Source organism: Daktulosphaira vitifoliae, unplaced genomic scaffold (genome assembly GCF_025091365.1).
Source record: "Daktulosphaira vitifoliae isolate Bord-2020 unplaced genomic scaffold, ASM2509136v1 Scaffold_4, whole genome shotgun sequence".
Classification (NCBI taxonomy): Eukaryota; Metazoa; Arthropoda; class Insecta; order Hemiptera; family Phylloxeridae; genus Daktulosphaira; species Daktulosphaira vitifoliae.
Window position 1 is genome coordinate 26,897,304 of NW_026099575.1, and position 24,307 is coordinate 26,921,610.

Genomic DNA, 24,307 nt, shown 5'->3' on the forward strand with positions numbered 1-24,307 from the left:
GATACGTCAAAAGATCACAAATCGTATCTAGTCGAAGACATTATCCTTAAACATTGAAAAAAATTCCCTCGTTCCCCGTAAATGGGGGAAACCTCCAAAAAAATTACAAATTTAAAAATCGCTAATTTTCAAAATTTTTTCAATTTTTTTTACTTAAAAGTGCCATATTTTTTTCAAAAATGAACGTATCAATATAATTATTTTTTATATAAATGCAAAATATCATTACCTTTCATTTGGTATATTTTTTTCATAAATTTAACCCTTAACCTGCCCACAAGGGGGGATTTAAAATGACAACTTTTTCACAAAAAATTAATTTTTTTAACTTAAATTTTGAAAATGTTCCGGAAGGTCTGACACTTTTATATATATCTTAAATTAAAGCTAATGTAATATACTTTATCATGAAAAAAAAAAATTTCGGACTTTATCTTATCTTCATGGTGAAAATGGCTACCGAATGCTATTTTTGTGTGAAAATTTTCGATTTTGTATTTTCCATTTTTAACTTTATTATGCTATAACTTTTTGAAAAATGTATGAATCATTACAATTTTTTTATGAGAAGTAGTATTTATATAGATCTTTCATTCGACATACTGTTTTTTTAAATCGGACCATTTCCCTAAATACAGGGGGGATTCAAAACATAAAAATGCATATAGAAAGTAGAACTTTTTCAACGTAACTTTTGAAAGTGTTCCGGAAGGTCTGACACTTTTATATATATCTTAAATTAAAGCTAATGTAATATACTTTATAATGGTAAAAAAAAATTTCGGACTTTATTTTATCTTCATGGTGAAAACAGACATTAAACTTAATAAAAAAAATACGATTTTTGTAAAAAAATTCTTTTTTATATTTTTAACTTTATAATGCTATAACTTCTCGAAAGATGTATGGATCAATATAATTCTTTTTTTTGTAGATGCATGATGTCTTTACCTATCATTTGGTATATTTTTTTTATAAATCTGACTTTTTACCTGCCTACAGGGGGGGATTCAAAATGACAACTTTTTCACAAAAAATTGACTTTTTCAACTTAAATTTTGAAAGTGTTCCGGAAAGTCTGACACTTTTATATATATCTTAAATTAAAGCTAATGTAATATACTTTATCATGGAAAAAAAAAATTTCGGACTTTATTTTATCTTCAAGGTGAAAATGGCTACCAAATGCTATTATTGTGTGAAAATTCTCAATTTTATTTTTTACATTTTTAACATTATAATGCTATAACTTATTGAAAAGTGTATTGATCAATATAATTTTTTTATGGGAAATACTATTTTCTAATAATCTCTTTTTTATTCTACATACTTTGTCTTAATCAGGATATTAATAAGGAACTAGCAGTTTATGAAGCTTTTGGAATAATCCACCAATTTTTTAAAATTAAACACTATCTAAAGATTTGCATCGAAGCGTTTTTTTTTGATAGTGATTTTAATCACTGTCAGATATCATTATACTTGATCCATCTATACCACGTCACCACTGTGCCGCGACCGCCCTGTGCTGGGTTTTTTTTAATTGGATAAAATATAGAGGATTCAGTAATATTATAACTGTTAACTTAAAATATACTTAAATTTATTTATTTAATAAAATTTATTAACTGGCTAATTTATACCCCAATAATGCTGTGAATTTCCTTCCAAATTTTTGATAGGGGTAAATGTTTTTTACAAATATTCTCTTTTTTAGTACCTAGGCGGAAGAATGCAGACTAAAAATAAAAATAACACCATTTAAGCTTCTCCGCTAATCTTTATTTTAAATGCTAATAACTTTCAATGTAATGGTTAAAATTTTGTAATCGAACAATGATTTTCTTATTTAGTACATTTTCTACTTTATAAGATAGATTAATACATATATTTCCAATTAAAAAATAAAGTTGACACCCCTATAAAATATAAGAGATGGATCTATAAATCATTTTACAATAGTTATTAGATATATATGTAACTAACAAAATGCAAACATTAATTTTCAAAAAACATTATCTTAATGGAAATCTAGTAACTATGGTTAAAATAATCACACAGTATATTTTGTAATTATGTACGGAACAACATATTATTATGAAAATAATATTTATATCTTATAAAATACAAATTATGTATTTCCAAATTTAAGAAAACTTATAATCTTATGACTAAACATATTAAATTTCAGATAACCTAAATGATACAATAAAAGGTAATTCGAAATTTATTTGTATATAACCGAGCTATTATTTTACTAACTATTATTCACATTCTAATAGAAATTTAAGTTAAATTTTGTTTTTATATTTCAAATTATTGATACCACTCATTAAACTATAATATCTTAATTAAAATNAATGATACAATAAAAGGTAATTCGAAATTTATTTGTATATAACCGAAATATTATTTTACTAACTATTATTCACATTCTAATAGAAATTTAAGTTAAATTTTGTTTTTATATTTCAAATTATTGATACTACTCATTAAACTATAATATTTTAATAAAAATTATTCATCATATTTAATGTCAATATTAATTAAAGTAAAATAAAATAGACAAATATATTAAATATGTTTTATTATAATAGTTAAATTAATCAACTGTTTAATTTATAGAGGATGCTGCAGAAATATCTACTGGTAACTGAAAACATATTTATATGTATTTATTTAATCAAATGCATTAACAGGCTAATATGTAGCCTTATAGAACTGTGAATTTCATACACTAAAAAACATGATATAAGCCTGAAAATGAACATTAAAACCATATCATTAACACACTTGATAACAAATTTTTGAGAAAGCTATTTTTGGTACCTAGTCAGAAGTCATAATGTGGACGAGATGTATTAGTTCAAAAATTGTTATAGATTAATTATTATATTATTTTAATATATTAATATATTAATCATTTTCTATTTTATAAGTTAGTTTAATACATTTGTTTCTTATAAGCAAATAAAATAACCATGTGTATAATAATAGTGAAATTTATTAACTGTTGAAGTTGGAGTGTGAACGAGAAAGTTTACATCATTTTCTACTTTATAAGCAAATTTAATACATATTTTTCCGTTTAAGGAATAAAATATAAAATAATAATATAATAATATAAGAATTAAATATAAAATAGTCATGTAAGTGATAATAGTGCAATTTATTAAATGTTTAATTTATAGATAATGCAGAAAATACTTCAGAAGGTAATTGAAAATATGCATATATTTATTTATTTAATTACAATAAATTTGATGAATAAATTATTTTGGTGATATCAAAATTTATTTAGATAATAGTAAAATATTTCATTACCGATTTCCGGTTAAAATGTCATAACTTTTATTATTTACAGTCGTAATTAAAATAACTAATTTATTATAACAATAAACAATTATTGTTAAAATAATTATTTGTATCAATGGAATATTTGGTGCAACTTTGACAACCCAAACTATCTATATAATTTTAACATGCAGCGTTTGTATAGATTTGTCATGTCATATTTGCGAACAAGAGACAAACTCAGTTACCTTATCCCCCTGTGGTCACATTATAGGAAACTATTGCGCAAATAAATTCTCAAGAGTTAAACGGATATGTCCTTTTTGTAATAAATATATAGACGGTTTTAAAAACTTAGGTAGGTAACATATTTCATGTGCATTTATATTAACTTTTTAATTTATACTGTTATAAAAAAATTATTAATGGATAATATATTAAAATTATTTATAGTTGATTTGGATGATTGTGAATTTGATAAACGAACCATATACCGATTTCGTGCCCTTACTGAAATAGAGTTTGGTCGTTTAAAGGATAGTATAGAGAATGGTATGACTGACGAAGAATTTATGGCACGTTTTTGGTTTCTTCGACGTTGCCAAGAACCTGATAAACTACTGCTGGAAACCATTAAAGATTTTTTTATGAATAAAAATCATCGTAAGAATATTGCAGAACTTAAGGCTCATCTTTTGTCTTCAAAGTCTTCCATAACTTCAGAACTAGAAATGTATAAAAAAACATTTAAACAAGAGATATCTGAATTTGAAACAACAGCATTGGAATTTTTTTTTGATCGAATAAATTTATATGATAAATACCATGAATTTGACATACGAAAGATGTATTTGAATTGCTCATAACGTAATTATTTATTGATTTATCAAACTAGTTTTTATAAAAAAATACTGTTTATAAACACTATGAATTTTATACCTATTTGCCATACTAATCTTAATATTTAAACAAAATTATTATTGTTTTGGTTTCAAATGAATAACTAAGTCTGTTTTGTGTATACAATTTTATTTAGAGTTTCACTAATTGAAAATGTTTAGTAAGCGAATAAAAAATTCATTAAACAAACAATTTATTTTGATAATGTAACAAGAAAAATTTTTATTGTCTGTGTTTTATAGGGTATAAAGGATAAATTAAAAAGTTTATTTTAATTGATAAATTGAGAAATGTATAAACCTAAAAAGTGTCACAAAGGTTTTTCTTAGCATATTCGCTATTTCAAATGTTATTTTTTAATAACTATTTTTTAATTAGATCATTATTTATTTGATTATGAATATACATAATTTAAAATTCGACTTGTATAGAGTGTTCGGTAAATAAGAAAAAGGGATTCTATTAATTCTCATTGTTCGTTATGATGGATCTGTTTTGTTACTTACTGAACAATCTGTTTATAAAATTAAGTTATACTAAAAATAATTTTCTTAATATTTAATCGGAACATTAAATCAATTACTTGTTACATCAACTTTGTATCTTTTTATATTGTCAGTAAAATTAACAATACTAATTTATTCCATATCAATTTCATACTAAATTTAATCACTCTACCAAGTAATTATTCATGTATTATACTTATATATCATTCAATTAAAATTTCATTTACATAACATTTATTAAAATCACTGACCACATCACTGTAGCCTTCTTTACATACATCATTAAAAATTATAGTAAAAAAATATTTAAAGGAATATGTATATACCACTTCTACAATAAATTTTTACTGATACATACATTCTTCAAAAAATTAAAGTAATATTAAGTCGAAAAAATAAAATATGCAATCGAAAGTTTTAACACAAAATTAGCATGTTTTTAAAATACCGAGCTATTTGCACATCGAATAGATAAGGTGTCAAGACAAATTTTTTAACATATATTTCGTAACATATACTCTAATTTAACATATGTTTAATTCTCGGAGTAATCACGGAATAATTTCAAAACTTTAATTGAAAAAGTTAAATTTTTGTGCAAAAGAAACTCTCTCTGTAAGCATATCCACGATCAAATTTTCAAAAAGTTAATTCCAAACGAATGGGAAATACCTAAAACAAATATTTAAAACAAGACATTTTTGTTTTGTTCAATTTTAAGAAAAAAAGGTAAAAAATTTCGACAATTTCGAAAAACGGCAACGCAACCAGTGAAGATAGCCGCTCACTGGCCGGATGGACTGGCTATGATGGCAGCCCCTCAAATCATATTTTATTTTATGAAATGGCATCAGACGGAGTAAAGGTTAAAACACGAATACCTAAGGCGCCGGCCTAAACCAGCGCCTTAGGTCCTCCTGTACTGGGCGGCACGGCTGCCTCTGTCTCAGGCGTTCAGCTTCCTCCTTCTTTTTCAAGACGGACTCGGCGAACGCCTGGACAAGCCTCCACGCCTCCCGGCTTCCCAACATCAGGATGTCCAGGCTCACCGCAACGCAGAAGCCCGGTCCGTTTTTGGCCCTTACGGCCAGCTGCTGGAACAGGGAGGCCGCGTCGTCCGTCGACCTCCCTTTCCTAAACCCGAACTGGCCGTCCGCCAGCCCACCGACCGTCGCCAGGTGATGCTCTATGCGGGTGGCCAACAGCCGCTCGAGGATCTTCCCCACGTCTTCCAGCATGCAGAGAGGCCGGTACGACGAGGGGACTCCCTCGGGCTTGTCGCTTTTCCGCAAGAGCACCAACCTCGCCCTCTTCCATCGGGGCGGGATTTCACACTCGCAGAGACACACGTTTAATACCCTGTCTAACCACTGCGGTGCGAGCTCGTGGACGAGACCCCACACCCGGTTCGGTATGCTGTCCGGACCGGATGCGGTGTTTCTTCCCGGAACTCTCACTACCGCAGCGGATATCTCCTCTCGGGTGAAATCCTCGACGGTCGTGTTGTCTCCGACGGACAGCCAGTCTCCCAGGGGTGGTAGAGGCGGATGCGTCGGGAACAGCGCGTGGACCGTCTGTTCCAACGTCTCCACCTCCAGTTGCCCTGAAGTCGGTGGGCCGCGCAACTTGCGCATCACAACCTTATAGGATTTCCCCCAAGGGTCGTAATCCACCGACTTCACGAGGTCGGCCCAGCAACGCGCTTTGCTACGCCTGATGGCGAGCTTCAGCCGTTTCCGAGCCTCCCTCAACAACTCTCTGGGATCCGGATTGTCCGGATCGGGTTCTGCCTGCCCACGCCTGTTGGACCGCGTCAGTGCTCTCCTCGCTCTGACCCAGTCGCTTCTCAAGGCAGCCACCTCCGCGTTTCACCAGTGAACGGGAAGTCCCCGGGTAGGTGGCGGACGCTTTCTGTTGAGTGCGAAGTCGCAAACGACTTCGACTCTCCGGTCAAGCTCTTTCGCCACCTCGTCCGCAGAGACCAGTCGATCGGGCGGAGTGGGCGCCGTCCATCGGGCGNTGCTGTCCGGACCGGATGCGGTGTTTCTTCCCGGAACTCTCACTACCGCAGCGGATATCTCCTCTCGGGTGAAATCCTCGACGGTCGTGTTGTCTCCGACGGACAGCCAGTCTCCCAGGGGTGGTAGAGGCGGATGCGTCGGGAACAGCGCGTGGACCGTCTGTTCCAACGTCTCCACCTCCAGTTGCCCTGAAGTCGGTGGGCCGCGCAACTTGCGCATCACGACCTTATAGGATTTCCCCCAAGGGTCGTAATCCACCGACTTCACGAGGTCGGCCCAGCAACGCGCTTTGCTACGCCTGATGGCGAGCTTCAGCCGTTTCCGGGCCTCCCTCAGCAACTCTCTGGGATCCGGATTGTCCGGATCGGATTCTGCCTGCCCACGCCTGTTGGAACGCGTCAGTGCTCTCCTCGCTCTGACGCAGTCGCTTCACAAGGCAGCCACCTCCGCGTTCCACCAGTGAACGGGAAGTCCCCGGGTAGGTGGCGGACGCTTTCTGTTGAGTGCGAAGTCGCAAACGACTTCGACTCTCCGGTCAAGCTCTTTCGCCACCTCGTCCGCAGAAACCAGTCGATCGGGCGGAGTGGGCGCCGTCCATCGGGCAATCAAAAGACCGGCCGCAAATAGATTGGCGTCCGCCTCCGGGCCGACTTTCCAGCCGCTGCGAGTGCCGCGAGGCTGTAGGTCCGGCCTCGTCCGAGGACGCCTGCCGTCGGTGCACTCGAACCTGATGTACCAGTGGTCGCTCATGTTCTCCACGTGGGAGAGAACGGACCAACCGGCAATACGTTCGAGAACCGACGGCGACGCCAGCGTGACGTCCACCACCGAGCTCCAGGTGTTACCCAAGAACGTCGGGGTGGTTCCTCTGTTGGCCGTCGACAGCACTAAGGCAGCCATGACGTCCAACAGTTCTTTGCCACGCCTGTCCGCCGAAGCGGATCCCCATACCGGGGACTTAGCGTTAAAGTCCCCGGCGACGAGTTCGTCCCTGCCACACCGCGGACCCGAGGAACGTCTGCCCCTCAGGCAGTGGGCGACATCATCTAGGAGAGGGCCGATCGGCTGGTTTGTCGACGAGTAGCAGCTCATGACGTCAATGCCGCCAATCCTCGAAGCTACGAAGCCGTCGCCAAACTCGATGTCCGCGACCATGAGGCCGCGGCTCATCATACCGATCGCCGCTCTCCCGAAATATAATGATATCTGACAGTGATTAAAATCACTATAAAAAAAAACGCTTCAGTNCGATCGCCGCTCTCCCGAAATATAATGATATCTGACAGTGATTAAAATCACTATCAAAAAAAAACGCTTCAGTGCAAATCTTTAGATAGTGTTTAATTTTAAAAATAAAATCAAGAATTTTCACACGAAAATAGCATTCGGTAGCCATTTTCATCACGAAGACAAGTCTAGAGGTAAAATTTTTTTTTTTCATAATAAATTACATTACATTACCTTTAATTTAAAATACATATAAAAGTGTCAGACCTTCCGGAACACTTTCAAAAGTTAAGTTGAAAAAGTTATTTTTTCTGAAAATGTCATTTTAAATCCCTCCCTGTGGGAAGGTAAAGGGTTAAATTTATNAAAATTTTTTTTTTTCATAATAAATTACATTACATTACCTTTAATTTAAGACATATATAAAAGTGTCAGACCTTCCGGAACACTTTCAAAAGTTAAGTTGAAAAAGTTATTTTTTCTGAAAATGTCATTTTAAATCCCTCCCTGTGGGAAGGTAAAGGGTTAAATTTATGAAAAAAATATACCAAATAATAGGTACAGACATCAAGCATCTTTAAAAAAAAAAGTTATATTGATATGTTCATTTTTGAAAAAGTTATGGCAGTTTTTAGTAGAAAAAATTTCAAAAATTAGCGATTTTTAAATTTGTAAATGTTTTGAAGGTTTCCCCCATTTACGGGGAACGAGGGAAATTTTTTCAATTTGAGGATAATGTCTTCGACTACATACAATTTGTGATCATTTGTCGTATAGTTGAAAGAAATCTGTTCGGTGAGAGCTGAGAAAAAGTGGTAACAGACACAAAAAAAAAACACATCATAGTAAAACCAATACCTTCTTAGCTTCGCATCGAAGCTAAATTTATTGTTGTTTATCTTCCAGAAAAAAAAACTGTGGGAGGGTTAAATACACATGATTAATAATAAATTTATTACACACAAGTGATTGATTTAGAAAAAAATTTAGTCAGTAAAATTGTTGTTAAAAATTTTATATCAAATCAGTTTTGAAAATCTGTCTAATTTTAGTAAAGAGTGGGGCAAGTTGACGCTTAAGATAAGATGATATTCTTGAATTTAAAAAAATACATAATAATGTTTGCAAACTTATTATGGAAATATTTTAAAATATAATAACAAAAAAAGGTAAATTTTTTGAAAATACTTTAAATGAACATGTATATTTGTTTTAAACCGAACTTGTACATTTTTTACAAGGACGATGTTATATTTTTATTTTATAAATAAATTAAAAAAAATTATATTGCAGTAGCTAAAGAAAAAACATCACGAATAAAATATATTTGAAATCATAATCTTATTCAAATTAGCGAAGTGCTAGTAGTATTTTGATATAATAATAAAATGGGGAAACTTGATTTTTTTCTTTATTTTTATAAAAAAATGTTTATACATAAAATAATTTGCTTAGAATTAATTGAAATAGCTTTAGTAAAAAATTATATTAGATACATATATTTAAAAAAAAAAAACCCAGCACAGGGGGTCGCGGCACAGTGGTGACGTGGTATACATGGATCAAGTATAATGATTTTGAATCCCCCCCTATGGATCAATATAATTCTTTTTTTTGTAGATGCATGATGTCTTTACCTATCATTTGGTATACTTTTTTTAAAAATTTAACCCTTAACCTGCCTACAGGGGGGGATTCAAAATGACAACTTTTTCACAAAAAATTTACTTTTTCAACTTCAATTTTGAAAGTGTTCCGGAAAGTCTGACACTTTTTTATATATATTAAATTAAAGCGAATGTAATCTACTTTATTATGTAAAAAACAAATTTCGGACTTTATTTTGTCTTCACGATGAAAATGGATACCAAATGCTATTATTGTGTGAAAATTCTCAATTTTATTTTTTACATTTTTAACTTTATAAAGCTATAACTTATTGAAAAGTGTATTGATCAATATAATTTTTTTATGGGAAATTCTATTTTTTAATAATCCCTTTTTCATTCTACATACTTTATCTTAATCAGGATATTAATAAGGAACTAGCAGTTTATGAAGCTTTTGGAATAATCCTCCAATTTTTTAAAATTAAACACTATCTAAAGATTTGCATCGAAGCGTTTTTTTTTGATAGTGATTTTAATCACTGTCAGATATCATTATACTTGATCCATGTATACCACGTCACCACTGTGCCGCGACCCCCTGTGCTGGGTTTTTAGTTATAAATATGATAAATATATTTTTTGCTGATAACTAAATTTATTGAGATTATAATAAAATAATTAATCACCGATTTTCGGTTAAAATATCATAACTTTTATTATTTACAGTCATAATAAATTAACTAATGATAACAACTATTGTCAATTCAATAATCAATATAAAAGAGATATTTGGTTTAACTTTAATAATCCAAATTACCTAAATACTTTTAACATGCAGCGTTTGTATAGATTTATTATGTCATATTTGCCAACAAGAGACAAACTCAGTTACCATCTATCCCTGTGGTCACATTGTAGGAAACNGAGATGTATGGATCAATATAATTCTTTTTTTTTGTAGATGCATGATGTCTTTACCTATCATTTGGTATACTTTTTTTATAAATTTAACCCTTAACCTGCCTACAGGGGGGATTCAAAATGACAACTTTTTCACAAAAAATTCACTTTTTCAACTTAAATTTTGAAAGTGTTCCGGAAAGTCTGACACTTTTTTATATATATTAAATTAAAGCTAATGTAATCTACTTTATTATGTAAAAAACAAATTTCGGACTTTATTTTGTCTTCACGATGAAAATGGCTACCAAATGAGATTATTGTGTGAAAATTCTCAATTTTATTTTTTACATTTTTAACTTTATAATGCTATAACTTATTGAAAAATGTATTGATCAATATAATTTTTTTATGGGAAATTCTATTTTTTAATAATCCCTTTTTCATTCGACATACTTATCTTAATCAGGATATTAATAAGGAACTAGCAGTTTATGAAGCTTTTGGAATAATCCTCCAATTTTTTAAAATTAAACACTATCTAAAGATTTGCATCGAAGCGTTTTTTTTTGATAGTGATTTTAATCACTGTCAGATATCATTATACTTGATCCATGTATACCACGTCACCACTGTGCCGCGACCCCCTGTGCTGGGTTTTTAGTTATAAATATGATAAATACATTTTTTGCTGATAACTAAATTTATTGAGATTATAATAAAATATTTAATTACCGATTTTCGGTTAAAATATCATAACTTTTATTATTTACAGTCGTAATAAATTAACTAATGATAACAACTATTGTCAATTCAATCATCAATATCAAAGAGATATTTGGTTTAACTTTAATAATCCAAATTACCTAAATACTTTTAACATGCAGTGTTTGTATAGATTTATCATGTCATATTTGCCAANCGCAGTGTTTGTATAGATTTGTCGTGTCATTTTTGCCGACGGGAGGAAAACTCAGTTACCATCTCCCCCTGTGGTCACATTGTAGGAAACTATTGTGCAAATAAATTCTCAAGAGGTGAATTTGATAGTCCTTTTTGTAAAAGAAAGATAGAAAATTTTGAAAACTTAGGTAGGTAACATGATTTATGTACATTTAAGCTAACTTTTTAATTAAAATAATTTTGGAAAAATGATAATGAATAAAATATTTTTAATTATATATTTTTTGTTAGTTTGACAGATCATGAATTTGAAAAACAGAGCCCGTACCGATTACGTGTCCTTACTGAAAATGAGATAAACAATTTAAAGTCTAGAATTCAAGAAGGTATGACTGACGAAGAATTTATGGCACGTTTTTGGTACCTTCGACGTTGCCAAGAACCTAATGAATTTTTGCTGTATAAAATTGAGACTTCTATTATAACTAATGATATTCGTAAATATATCAAAGATCTAAAAAAGAAACTTTTGTCTGGCGAAATTTCAGAAATAGATGTGTATAAAAATCATTTTCAACAAATATTAAATTAAAAAGAATATAGTATGATATCGTCATTTTATAGAGCATTCCAAATACCATATGAAAAATATGAACTTTATATACGAAAGAATTACCTTGATTTTATTTATACGTAATTATTTATAGATATCCTAATTTAATTTTTATGTAAAACATTGTAACAAAATTTTTTAAACTGTGTAGTTAAATATTTATTGGTTTAATGCTTATTAATGTATAATGTTTCGTTGACGAATAAAAAAATTATTAAATAAACAATGTTTTTTGTAAAAGTAGCAAAAAATATCGTCATTGGCTGTATTCATCAATAATTCGATGTAATGCTAAAAGAGATATTAATTTTTTTAGTTTCGATGCAAAGCTGAGAAGGTATTTATTTTACCTTGATGTGCTTTACTATGGTTATTTTTTTTTTTGTATCTTTCACTACTTTTTCTTAGCTCTCACAGGACCGATTTTTCTCAATGATACTCCAAAAAATCACAAATGATGTCTATGAATGTGTTAAAACTTTCATAGATTGTTTTGTTGCTTGAAGTGCTTGAGGATATATCCATGTTTACAGTTGAGTCCGAAACGTCAGAACAAGCAAATGGTGTCTAGTTAAAAACATTACCCTCAAAAATTGAAAAAATTTCCCTCGTGCCCTGTAAATAGTGAAAATCCCCCAAAAAACTACGATTTTTAAAATCGGTAAATTTTGACATTTTTATATTAAAACCTTTAAATTATAATATATATATTAAAAATCCTTTCCTTTAATATCATTTTTTTGAAAATCTGTCACTTAAACTGCTTATGGGGAGATTTAAAATAGTAACTTTTTTTCAAAAGTCAACTTAACTTTTACTTAACTTTTGAAAATATTCCAGAAATATTACGTCTTTTAAACAAATGTTAAATGAAAGCATATGTTACTAACTATAAATAAAAAAAAAAATTTGGCTGCCGTAGTTAAAAACATGCTATTTTTGTGTTAAAATTTTCAATTTTATATTTTCAACTTTAAATTGCCAAAACTTTTTGAAAAATCTGTAGATCAACAGAAATGTTTATGCTCAAAACTTGTATCAACTTCAGACTTTCAAATGGCAACCCTATTTTTTTTTGTACACCATTAGATTTAGATTAATAAAAAAAATATGTTATTCCATTTAATATTAAGTGCTCCACGGCTCTCTAAATTTTAGGGCTTATTGAGAAAAAATTATAACAAATTCGAAAATAATAGGTCGTAAATTGTTGAGCGCTATTCTGACTATGTGCGTTGACACAGTAGACCTCCAGACTAAAAATAATTGGACCGACTTTTGGTAGATTATCATTTCTACCTAGTTGATTTTCTACCTGCCTATCTACTAAAAATATTTGAGAACCATTTAGGTTTATCCATGTGTCACCACAAAGCGGTGGCGGTTTTAGCGTACGAAGAGAGTAGGTAGCTGCCCATTCCAACATTTTTAGCATTTACTTTTGTCCTTTCAAGTTTTACGATAATTATCCAAAAAGGGATCCTAAATATTAATTCAGGACATAGTCTAGTTGGATCGAGCCTAAGAGTTTGTCCTCTGATGTTGAATATTGAATTTCATTTTAACCTAGATTTTTTTAGTCATCATTTGGGAAAGGAAATTTCCTTGTAGACCAGTAAATTTATTCAAAATTCAAAAAAACAGTTGCCACTTTTTCTCGGATTTCACTGGACCGATTTCTTTCAATGATACATCAAAAGATTGTATCTAGTATATTACCCTTAAAAATTGAAAAAATTTCTCTTGTTCACTGTAAATAGGCAAATCTCATAAAAAATTACGATTTTAAAAATCAATAATTTTCAATAATTTGTTCACTTTATTTTATAAAACGGTATATCTTTTTGAAAAATGAACGAATTCAAATAATTTCTTTTTATAATAAAGCCTTAGGCATTTCCCTTTAATTTGATATAAAGTTTTTGAAAATATGCTCACATGGTCGGATTCAAAATAGCAACTTTTTCAACTTAGATTTTGTAAATGTTCCGGAAATACTGAGTTCTTTAAATATATGTCAAATTAAAAATTATAATAAAGACTAATTGTTCAAAAAAAAAAATTTGTCACGACACCTTGTCTTCTATATGCAAATGGCTGCCTAGTAAAAAAATATGCTATTTTTGTGTTCAAATTTTTTTTTTTGAACACCTTACAAGTGTATGGCATAGTTATGAGTTCACAAATTTTTATAAAAGTTATATGAATCTAACATACATTTATTATAAATTTTATTTTATTTTATTTTGATTACTTTATCTTCTCAATGTTAAGAAAAGCGACTTTAAATTTTTGAACTAGCTTAAATTATTATTTATTATTTACATATTCAAGTAATTAACGGTGGCTGCGTTGTATATTATACAGTCTTATATGGTTGGGGTACAAATTTAGAACCCCGCCAGCAAAAATGACTTTTTTTGCATTTTTTTTCTTAATTCTTTATTGAAGTGGAAAAATAATTCAAAATGAATAACAAATAACATTCAATCAAAATATTCAATGAATATCAAGAATTCTATCACTTTAGTCTCCCCTTGTGAAAAGAACTCTCTTATTCACATTAAAATATATTACTATTTTGAATTTGTGTCTGTCATTCACTTTTTTCAGCTCTCACTTATCCAATTTTAATGATCAATACATCGAAAGAACACGATTTTAATCTTGTTAAGCTTTTAATCACCAGATATTGAAAAAAATCTATTAACTCTATAAATTCAGACAAATATCTCAGAATTATGTTTATGTAAAAAATAGCCCCTTCAAAAAAACTTTTTTTAATTAATTACCTCCAAGTTAATATTAGTATAACATTCGTTTTTATATTGAACGACACAATAAAATCATATCATTAAAATTAAATATTTTTTAATAATCATAGACCGATATATACTTTACTAACCTAAATTTTTAGCTCAACTTGCAAGTTTAGAATTTATTTAGAATCATTAAATAGAAAATTTTATGAGGAATAAATAATTATATTTATTAGATTTATATGTGATCAGGAACTTTTTTTTTGTATTTTTATTGTTACAATTGAAATATTCAGAACTATAGTCCGTTATTCCCTATAAACTATATGTTATAGTATTTTATAATATACTGATATTCAAAAATATACTGCGCCTAGTTTCACCTATGATTTCATCCACAGTTGTACTGTTGAATTTCATTTTAACTTATAAATTTTTGGTTATTAGCTTCAATGCGAAGCTGAGAAGGTTTTTTTTTTTTTGTGCCTGATACCACTTTTTTCAGCTCTCACAGAACTGATATCATTCAACAATATATCAAAAAATCACGAATCGTAACTAGTCGCAGACATTACCCACAAAAATTGAAAAAAATTTCGCACGTTCCACGTATATAAGGGAAACCTCCAAAGAAATTACAAATTTAAAAATCGCTAATTTTCGAAATTTTTTCAATTTTCTTTACTAAAATGTGCCGTAACTTTTTCAAAAATGAGCATATTAATATAAATTTTTTTTATATAGATGCTTGATGTCTTTACCTATCATTTGATATATTTTTTTTGTAAATTTGACCCTTTATCTGCCCACAGGGGGGAGTTAAAAGACAACTTTTTCACAAAAAATTAACTTTTGAAAATGTTCCGGAAGGTCTGACACTTTTATATATATCTTAAATTAAAGCTAATGTAATATACTTTAATTTGAAAAAAAAAATTTTGACCTCTGGACTTGTCTTCATGGTGAAAATGGCTATCAAATGCTATTTTTGTATGAAAATTCTCGATTTTATAATTTACATTTTTTACTTTAAAGTGCTATCACTTTTTTTTTTTGGAAACCTCCAAAGAAATTACTAATTTAAAAATCGCTAACTTTCGAAATTTTTTCAATTTTTTTTACTTAAAACTGCCATAACTTTTTCAAAAATGAACAAATCAATATAATTTTTCTAAAGAAATGCATAATGTCTATACCTATTATTTCACATATTTTTTTTATAAATTTGAACCTTTAACCTTTTGTTTTGTCAACAACTAGTGTGACGACCACACCCGAAAAGTTGAATAGTAAAAGTATATTATTGGCTCTGATGAATATTTTTGCAGACCATTTATTCATAATTAACAACAAATTATTATCTAAAAAGTTCTGTGTCAAGCCCTTCAATTTTTATTCACGTTTGCCATTTTTAAAAAAAATTACAATACTAAATTATTAAAAGTCAATTTCATACTATATTTAATTGCCATAATAGATATTTGATTATATATTATACTTATAAATCATAGAACTACTAATTAGGAATAATGAATCATATAGAAGATAATTCTGTTTTTGGATTAATCCACCAATTTCTATAAATTAAACATTATCTATTTTGATCACTGTTAGATATCATCTATAATTGTTCCGGCAGGCCACGTGCTGCCGTTTATTTTTAAATATTTTTTATTTGACGTAAAGATAATTATATTTATGTTTAAATATACTTAAAAATAGTATGAAAATATATAAAAACCCACTATGCTACTGTTTTTATACATATTTACTAAATAATGTCAATAATTCTTAATTTGCATGATAATTTAAAATAAAAAAAGATAATGGTATCCAATATAATTGATGATTAATATAATGTTAGTTTATAAGTTATAAATACTCAATAATTTAAGAAACTATAATGCGCTTAAACATTTTTTTTTCTTTGCGATGTCTAAAGAATGAGTTCATGTTTAAAATGTGCAAAAACTAGAAAACGCATATAAATTTAAGTTGATTTAAATAATAATATAATATAATAAGTAGTAATCTTTTATTTACGAAACACGCTAATTTATTATCTACAAAATAAATTTTTCAATCAATAAAAAACATTTCTTATGGATATGAATATCTTATAAGATATTCATATCCATCACCATGTTACTTAATAAAATATAAGTATAATTTAAAATTACGTGACACTTAAACATTTTGTTTATTCGTTATACTATTCCAAACAACACATATTGTTTAAACATTTGCAAAAACTGTTTGTATTACCATACATAAATTTAAGTTTGAAATAATAATCTTTCATTTTGTTCAAAGAAACACTATATTCATTTTAGTAAAGCAATAATAATTAATATTAGTTTATAATATAAGAAGATGATTAAATTAGTACTGTATATTACTAGTATCCTGTTCAGTTTAATTGGTATAGTATAGTTTCTTTAGTTAAATTTTGTTATATGCGTTGCTAATTTTCTATTTGAAAAACTTGTTTTCTCTATTAATTTTATTGACTGTGTTGATAAACAATAATTTGAGGCTATTAAATTAATTAATTAATTAAAATACCCATCATTCAAAATTTTGTTGTTTCTTTTTATATAAAATAATTGTTCCAATCATATGTAAAGCATAGATTATACACAAAAATTAAAATAAAACTGCGACATTAATATTTATATTATTAAAGTCAATGTTTTTACATTGTAAACAAAATACTTAATTTAGATAACTTATATATTATATTTATTATTATTATTATTAGTAATAGTATTTTTAATCATATTTAACGTCCTCTCTAATACCTAATTAACTCAACTAAGTAAGCTTTCCTATTTAGATTTAAAACTATTTTTAAATAATTTAATCTTAGAACAAACTCATTTTTTTACAGCTCAATCACTAGCCAATGGATGTTTCTGTTTTGCACGCAAAAGAGAAATTTATCACGAGATTGATCCAATTTGTAATTAAAAATAAATTTAACCTTAAGTTATACTTTTTTTCTAATACTTTTTTAATTGGATAAAATATAGAGGATTTAGTGATAATATAACTGTTAACTTAAAATATACTTAAATTTATTTATTTAGTAAAATTTATTAACTGGCTAATTTATACCCCTATAAGGCTGTGATTTTCCTTCCAAATTTTTGATAGGGTAAACGTTTTTTACGAATATTCTCCTTTTTAGTATCTAGGAGGAAGAATGCAGACTAAAAATAAAAATAACACCATTTAAGCTTCTCCACCAATCTATATTTTAAATACTAATAACTTCCAATGTAATGATTAAAATTTTGTAATCGAACAATGATTTTCTTATTTAGAACATTTTCTACTTTATAAGATATTTTAATACATATATTTCCAATTAAAAAATAAAGTTGACACCCCTATAAAATATAAGAGATGGATCTATAAATCATTTTACAACNAATATAATATAATAAGTAGTAATCTTTTATTTACGAAACACGCTAATTTATTATCTACAAAATAAATTTTTCAATCAATAAAAAACATTTCTTATGGATATGAATATCTTATAAGATATTCATATCCATCACCATGTTACTTAATAAAATATAAGTATAATTTAAAATTACGTGACACTTAAACATTTTGTTTATTCGTTATACTATTCCAAACAACACATATTGTTTAAACATTTGCAAAAACTGTTTGTATTACCATACATAAATTTAAGTTTGAAATAATAATCTTTCATTTTGTTCAAAGAAACACTATATTCATTTTAGTAAAGCAATAATAATTAATATTAGTTTATAATATAAGAAGATGATTAAATTAGTACTGTATATTACTAGTATCCTGTTCAGTTTAATTGGTATAGTATAGTTTCTTTAGTTAAATTTTGTTATATGCGTTGCTAATTTTCTATTTGAAAAACTTGTTTTCTCTATTAATTTTATTGACTGTGTTGATAAACAATAATTTGAGGCTATTAAATTAATTAATTAATTAAAATACCCATCATTCAAAATTTTGTTGTTTCTTTTTAAGAAAAATAATTGTTCCAATCATATGTAAAGCATAGATTATACACAAAAATTAAAATAAAACTGCGACATTAATATTTATATTATTAAAGTCAATGTTTTTACATTGTAAACAAAATACTTAATTTAGATAACTTATATATTATATTTATTATTATTATTATTAGTAATAGTATTTTTAATCATATTTAACGTCCTCTCTAATACCTAATTAACTCAACTAAGTAAGCTTTCCTATTTAGATTTAAAACTATTTTTAAATAATTTAATCTTAAAACAAACTCATTTTTTTACAGCTCAATCACTAGCCAATGGATGTTTCTGTTTTGCACGCAAAAGAGAAATTTATCACGAGATTGATCCAATTTGTAATTAAAAATAAATTTAACCTTAAGTTATACTTTTTTTCTAATACTTTTTTAATTGGATAAAATATAGAGGATTTAGTGATAATATAACTGTTAACTTAAAATATACTTAAATTTATTTATTTAGTAAAATTTATTAACTGGCTAATTTATACCCCTATAAGGCTGTGATTTTCCTTCCAAATTTTTGATAGGGTAAACGTTTTTTACGAATATTCTCCTTTTTAGTATCTAGGAGGAAGAATGCAGACTAAAAATAAAAATAACACCATTTAAGCTTCTCCACCAATCTATATTTTAAATACTAATAACTTCCAATGTAATGATTAAAATTTTGTAATCGAACAATGATTTTCTTATTTAGAACATTTTCTACTTTATAAGATATTTTAATACATATATTTCCAATTAAAAAATAAAGTTGACACCCCTATAAAATATAAGAGATGGATCTATAAATCATTTTACAACAGTTATTAAATACATATGTAACTAACAAAATGGAAACATTAATTTTCAAAAAAACATTATCTTAAGGGAAATCTAGTAACTATGGTTAAAATAATCACACAGTATATTTTGTAATTATGTACGGAACGACATATTATTATGAANAATTAACTCAACTAAGTGAGCTTTCCTATTTAGATTTAAAACTATTTTTAAATAATTTAATCTTAAAACAAACTCATTTTTTTACAGCTCAATCACTAGCCAATGGATGTTTCTGTTGTGCACGCAAAAGAGAGATTTGTGACGGGATTGATCCAATTTGTAATTAAAAATAAATTTAACCTTTAGTTATACTTTTTTTCTAATATTTTTTGAATTGGATAAAATATAGAGGATTCAGTAATATTATAACTGTTAACTTAAAATATACTTAAATTTATTTATTTAATAAAATTTANGTATAACCTTATGACTAAACATATTAAATTTCAGATAACCTAAATGATACAATAAAAGGTAATTCGATATTTATTTGTATATAACCGAGCTATTATTTTACTAACTATTATTCACATTCTAATAGAAATTTAAGTTAAATTTTGTTTTTATATTTCAAATTATTGATACCACTCATTAAACTATAATATTTTAATTAAAATTATTCATCATATTTAATGTCAATATTAATTAAAGTAAAATAAAATAGACAAATATATTAAATATGTTTTATTACAATAGTTAAATTAATCAACTGTTTAATTTATAGAGGATGCTGCAGAAATATCTAATGGTAACTGAAAACATACTTAGATGTATTTATTTAATCAAATGCATTAACTGGCTAATTTATACCCCTATAAGGCTGTGAATTTCCTTCCAAATTTTTGATAAGGGTAAATGTTTTTTTCAAATATTCTCTTTTTTAGTACCTAGGAGGAAGAGTGCAGACGAGAAATGACTAAATATAAAAATAACACCATTTAAGCTTCTCCACCAATCTATATTTTAAATACTAATAACTTCCAATGTAATGATTAAAATTTTGTAATCGAACAATGATTTTCTTATTTAGAACATTTTCTACTTTATAAGATATTTTAATACATATATTTCCAATTAAAAAATAAAGTTGACACCCCTATAAAATATAAGAGATGGATCTATAAATCATTTTACAACAGTTATGAGATACATATGTAACTAACAAAATGCAAACATTAATTTTCAAAAAAACATTATCTTAAGGGAAATCTAGTAACTATGGTTAAAATAATCACACAGTATATTTTGTAATTATGTACGGAACGACATATTATTATGAAAATAATATTTATATCTTATAAAATACAAATTATGTATTTCCAAATTTAAGAAAACTTATAACCTTATGACTAAACATATTAAATTTCAGATAACCTAAATGATACAATAAAAGGTAATTCGAAATTTATTTGTATATAACCGAGCTATTATTTTACTAACTATTATTCACATTCTAATAGAAATTTAAGTTAAATTTTGTTTTTATATTTCAAATTATTGATACCACTCATTAAACTATAATATCTTCATTAAAATTATTCATCATATTTAATGTCAATATTAATTAAAGTAAAATAAAATAGACAAATATATTAAATATGTTTTATTACAATAGTTAAATTAATCAACTGTTTAATTTATAGAGGATGCTGCAGAAATATCTAATGGTAACTGAAAACATACTTAGATGTATTTATTTAATCAAATGCATTAACTGGCTAATTTATACCCCTATAAGGCTGTGAATTTCCTTCCAAATTTTTGATAAGGGTAAATGTTTTTTTCAAATATTCTCTTTTTTAGTACCTAGGAGGAAGAGTGCAGACGAGAAATGACTAAATATAAAAATAACACCATTTAAGCTTCTCCACCAATCTATATTTTAAATACTAATAACTTCCAATGTAATGATTAAAATTTTGTAATCGAACAATGATTTTCTTATTTAGAACATTTTCTACTTTATAAGATAGATTAATACATATATTCCCAATTAAAAAATAAAGTTGACACTCCTATAAAATATAAGAGATGGATCTATAAATCATTTTACAATAGTTATGAGATACATATGTAACTAACAAAATGCAAACATTAATTTTCAAAAAAACATTATCTTAAAGGAAATCTAGTAACTATGGTTAAAATAATCACACAGTATATTTTGTAATTATGTACGGAACGACATATTATTATGAAAATAATTTTGAAATCTCATAAAAAATACAAATTATGGTTTTTCAAATTTAAGAAAACTTAAATGTAAATGTAAAGGTAATTCGAAATTTATTTGTATATAACCGAGCTATTATTTTACTAACTATTATTCACATTCTAATAGAATTAATTTAAATTTTGTTTTTATATTTTATTGATACCACTCATTAAACTATAATATTTTAATTAAAATTATTCATCATATTTAATGTCAATATTAATTAAAGTAAAATAAAATAGACAAATATATTAAATATGTTTTATTATAATAGTTAAATTAATCAACTGTTTAATTTATAGAGGATGCTGCAGATATATCTAATGGTAACTGAAAACATATTTATATGTATTTATTTAATCAAATGCATTAACAGGCTAATATGTAGACTTATAGAACTGTGAATTTCATACACTAAAAAACATGATATAAGCCTGACAAAGTACATTAAAACCATATCATTAACACATTTGATAACAAATTTTTGAAAAGGCTAAATTTTTTTATATATTTTTCTTATATATATTTCCATTTTTAGTACCTAGTCGGAAGTCATAATGTGGACGAGATGTATTAGTTCAAAAATTGTTATAGATTAATTATTATATTTTAAATAATTTTCTATTTTATATGTTAGTTTAATACATATGTTTCTTATAAGCAATAAAATAACCATGTATATAATAATAGTGAAATTTATTAACTGTTTAATTTATAGATAATATAGTAAATAATTCAGAAGGTAATGGAAAAAATACATATATTTATTCATTTAATTGCAATAAATATAATAAATAATTTATTTTGGTACCTAAGGACGAGAAAATTTACATCATTTTCTATTTTATAAGCCAATTTATTACATAATTTTCCGTTTAAGGAATAAAATATAAAATAAAGTAGTCGTGTATATAATAATAGTGAAATTTATTAACTGTTTAATTTATAGATAATCCAGAAAATAATTCAGAAGGTAATGGAAAATATGCATATATTTATTTATTTAATTACAATAAATTTAATGAATAAATTTTTTTGGTGATATCAAAATTTATTTAGATAATAGTAACATATTTCATTACCGATTTCCGGTTAAAATGTCATAACTTTTATTATGTACAATCGTAATTATATTAACTAATTTATTATAATAATAAACAATTATTGTTAAAATAATTATTAATATCAAAGAAATATTTGGTGTAACTTTGACAACCCAAACTATCTATATAATTTTAACATGCAGCGTTTGTATAGATTTGTCATGTCATATTTGCCAACAAGAGACAAACTCAGTTACCTTATCCCCCTGTGGTCACAATATAGGAAACTATTGCGCAAATAAATTCTATAGAGTTATATGGAATTGTCCTTTTTGTAATAAAAAGATAGACGATTTTAAAAACATTGGTAGGTAACATGAATCATATGCTTTTTAGTTAACTTTTTAATTTATATTGTATTAGAAAAATTATTAACGGATAAAACATTAAAATTATTTATAGTTGATTTGAATGATTGTGAATTTGATAAACGAACCATATACCGATTTCGTGCCCTTACTGAAATAGAGTTTGGTCGTTTAAAGGATAGTATAGAGAATGGTATGACTGACGAAGAATTTATGGCACGTTTTTGGTATCTTCGACGTTGCCAAGAACCTGATAAACTACTGCTGGAAACCATTAAAGATTGTATTATAACTAAAGAAGATCGTAAGAATATTGCAGAACTTAAGGCTGAGATTTTGTCTTCAAAGTCTTCCATAACTTCAGAACTAGAAATGTATCAAAAAACATTTAAACAAGAGATAACTCGATTTGAAACAACAACAATGTATACATTTTTTGTTCGATTAAATATTTTTGATGTAAACTTCGAATTTCTGATACGAAAGATGTATTTGAATTGCTCATAACGTAATTATTTATTGATTTATCAAAATAGTTTTTATAAAAAAATACTGTCTATAAACACTATGAATTTTATACCTATTTGCCATACTAATCTTAATATTTATACAAAATTATTATTGTTTTGATTTCAAATGAATAACTAAGTCTGTTTTGTGTATAAAATTGTATTTAGAGTTTCACTAATTTAAAATGTTTAGTAAGCGAATAAAAAATTCATTAAACTAACAATTTATTATGATAATGTAACAAGAAAAACGTTTATTGTCTGTATTTTATAGGGTATAAAGGATAAATTAAAAAATTTATATTAATTGATAAATTGAGAAATGTATAAAACTAAAAAATGTCAAAAAGGTTTTTTATGCACAATTTCTGTTTAAAATATTACTTTTAATAACTATTTTTTAATTAGATCATTTTTAATTTGATTATGAACATACATAATTTAAAATTCGTCTTGTATAATGTGTTCGTTAAATAAGAAAACGGGATTCTATTGTTCTCTTTGGTCGTTACGATGGATCTGTTACATTATTTACTGAAGAATCTGTTTATTAAATT

At 27.5% G+C, this 24,307-nt stretch overlaps 3 protein-coding genes across 26 annotated transcripts in view; all 3 read left to right on the plus strand.

The window, feature by feature from the left end:
* Positions 1–4,368, plus strand: part of LOC126904089 (uncharacterized) — a 5,377-nt gene extending 1,009 nt beyond the window's left edge. The window contains exons 3-7 of the mRNA XM_050682807.1: positions 2,192–2,215; positions 2,626–2,649; positions 3,192–3,215; positions 3,500–3,652; positions 3,748–4,368. Coding sequence (XP_050538764.1) covers positions 2,192–2,215; positions 2,626–2,649; positions 3,192–3,215; positions 3,500–3,652; positions 3,748–4,160 — 638 coding nt within the window. The 3' untranslated portion in view covers positions 4,161–4,368. The remainder of the gene's footprint in view (positions 1–2,191; positions 2,216–2,625; positions 2,650–3,191; positions 3,216–3,499; positions 3,653–3,747) is intronic.
* Positions 1–11,968, plus strand: part of LOC126904078 (uncharacterized) — a 52,774-nt gene extending 40,806 nt beyond the window's left edge. For both annotated transcript variants that reach the window (XM_050682763.1, XM_050682757.1), the window contains one exon: positions 11,653–11,968. In XM_050682763.1, the coding sequence (XP_050538720.1) occupies positions 11,653–11,953 (301 nt within the window). In that variant the 3' untranslated portion in view covers positions 11,954–11,968. The remainder of the gene's footprint in view (positions 1–11,652) is intronic.
* A 5,047-nt stretch (positions 11,969–17,015) lies between these two features.
* Positions 17,016–23,825, plus strand: LOC126904084 (uncharacterized). 23 transcript variants are annotated; one of them, XM_050682773.1, is made up of 9 exons: positions 17,016–17,155; positions 17,624–17,695; positions 20,066–20,089; positions 20,340–20,363; positions 22,133–22,156; positions 22,549–22,572; positions 22,780–22,803; positions 23,088–23,240; positions 23,336–23,825. In XM_050682773.1, exons 1-9 carry the CDS (start codon positions 17,107–17,109, stop codon positions 23,746–23,748), a joined length of 807 nt encoding a protein of 268 aa, XP_050538730.1. In that variant the 5' UTR covers positions 17,016–17,106; the 3' UTR covers positions 23,749–23,825. The 23 variants fall into 23 exon arrangements, with proteins under 23 accessions (XP_050538730.1, XP_050538724.1, XP_050538729.1 ...); XM_050682767.1 differs by lacking the exon at positions 20,340–20,363 and adding an exon at positions 21,259–21,282; XM_050682772.1 differs by lacking the exons at positions 20,066–20,089; positions 20,340–20,363 and adding exons at positions 20,985–21,008; positions 21,259–21,282.
* Positions 23,826–24,307: the final 482 nt, after the last annotated feature.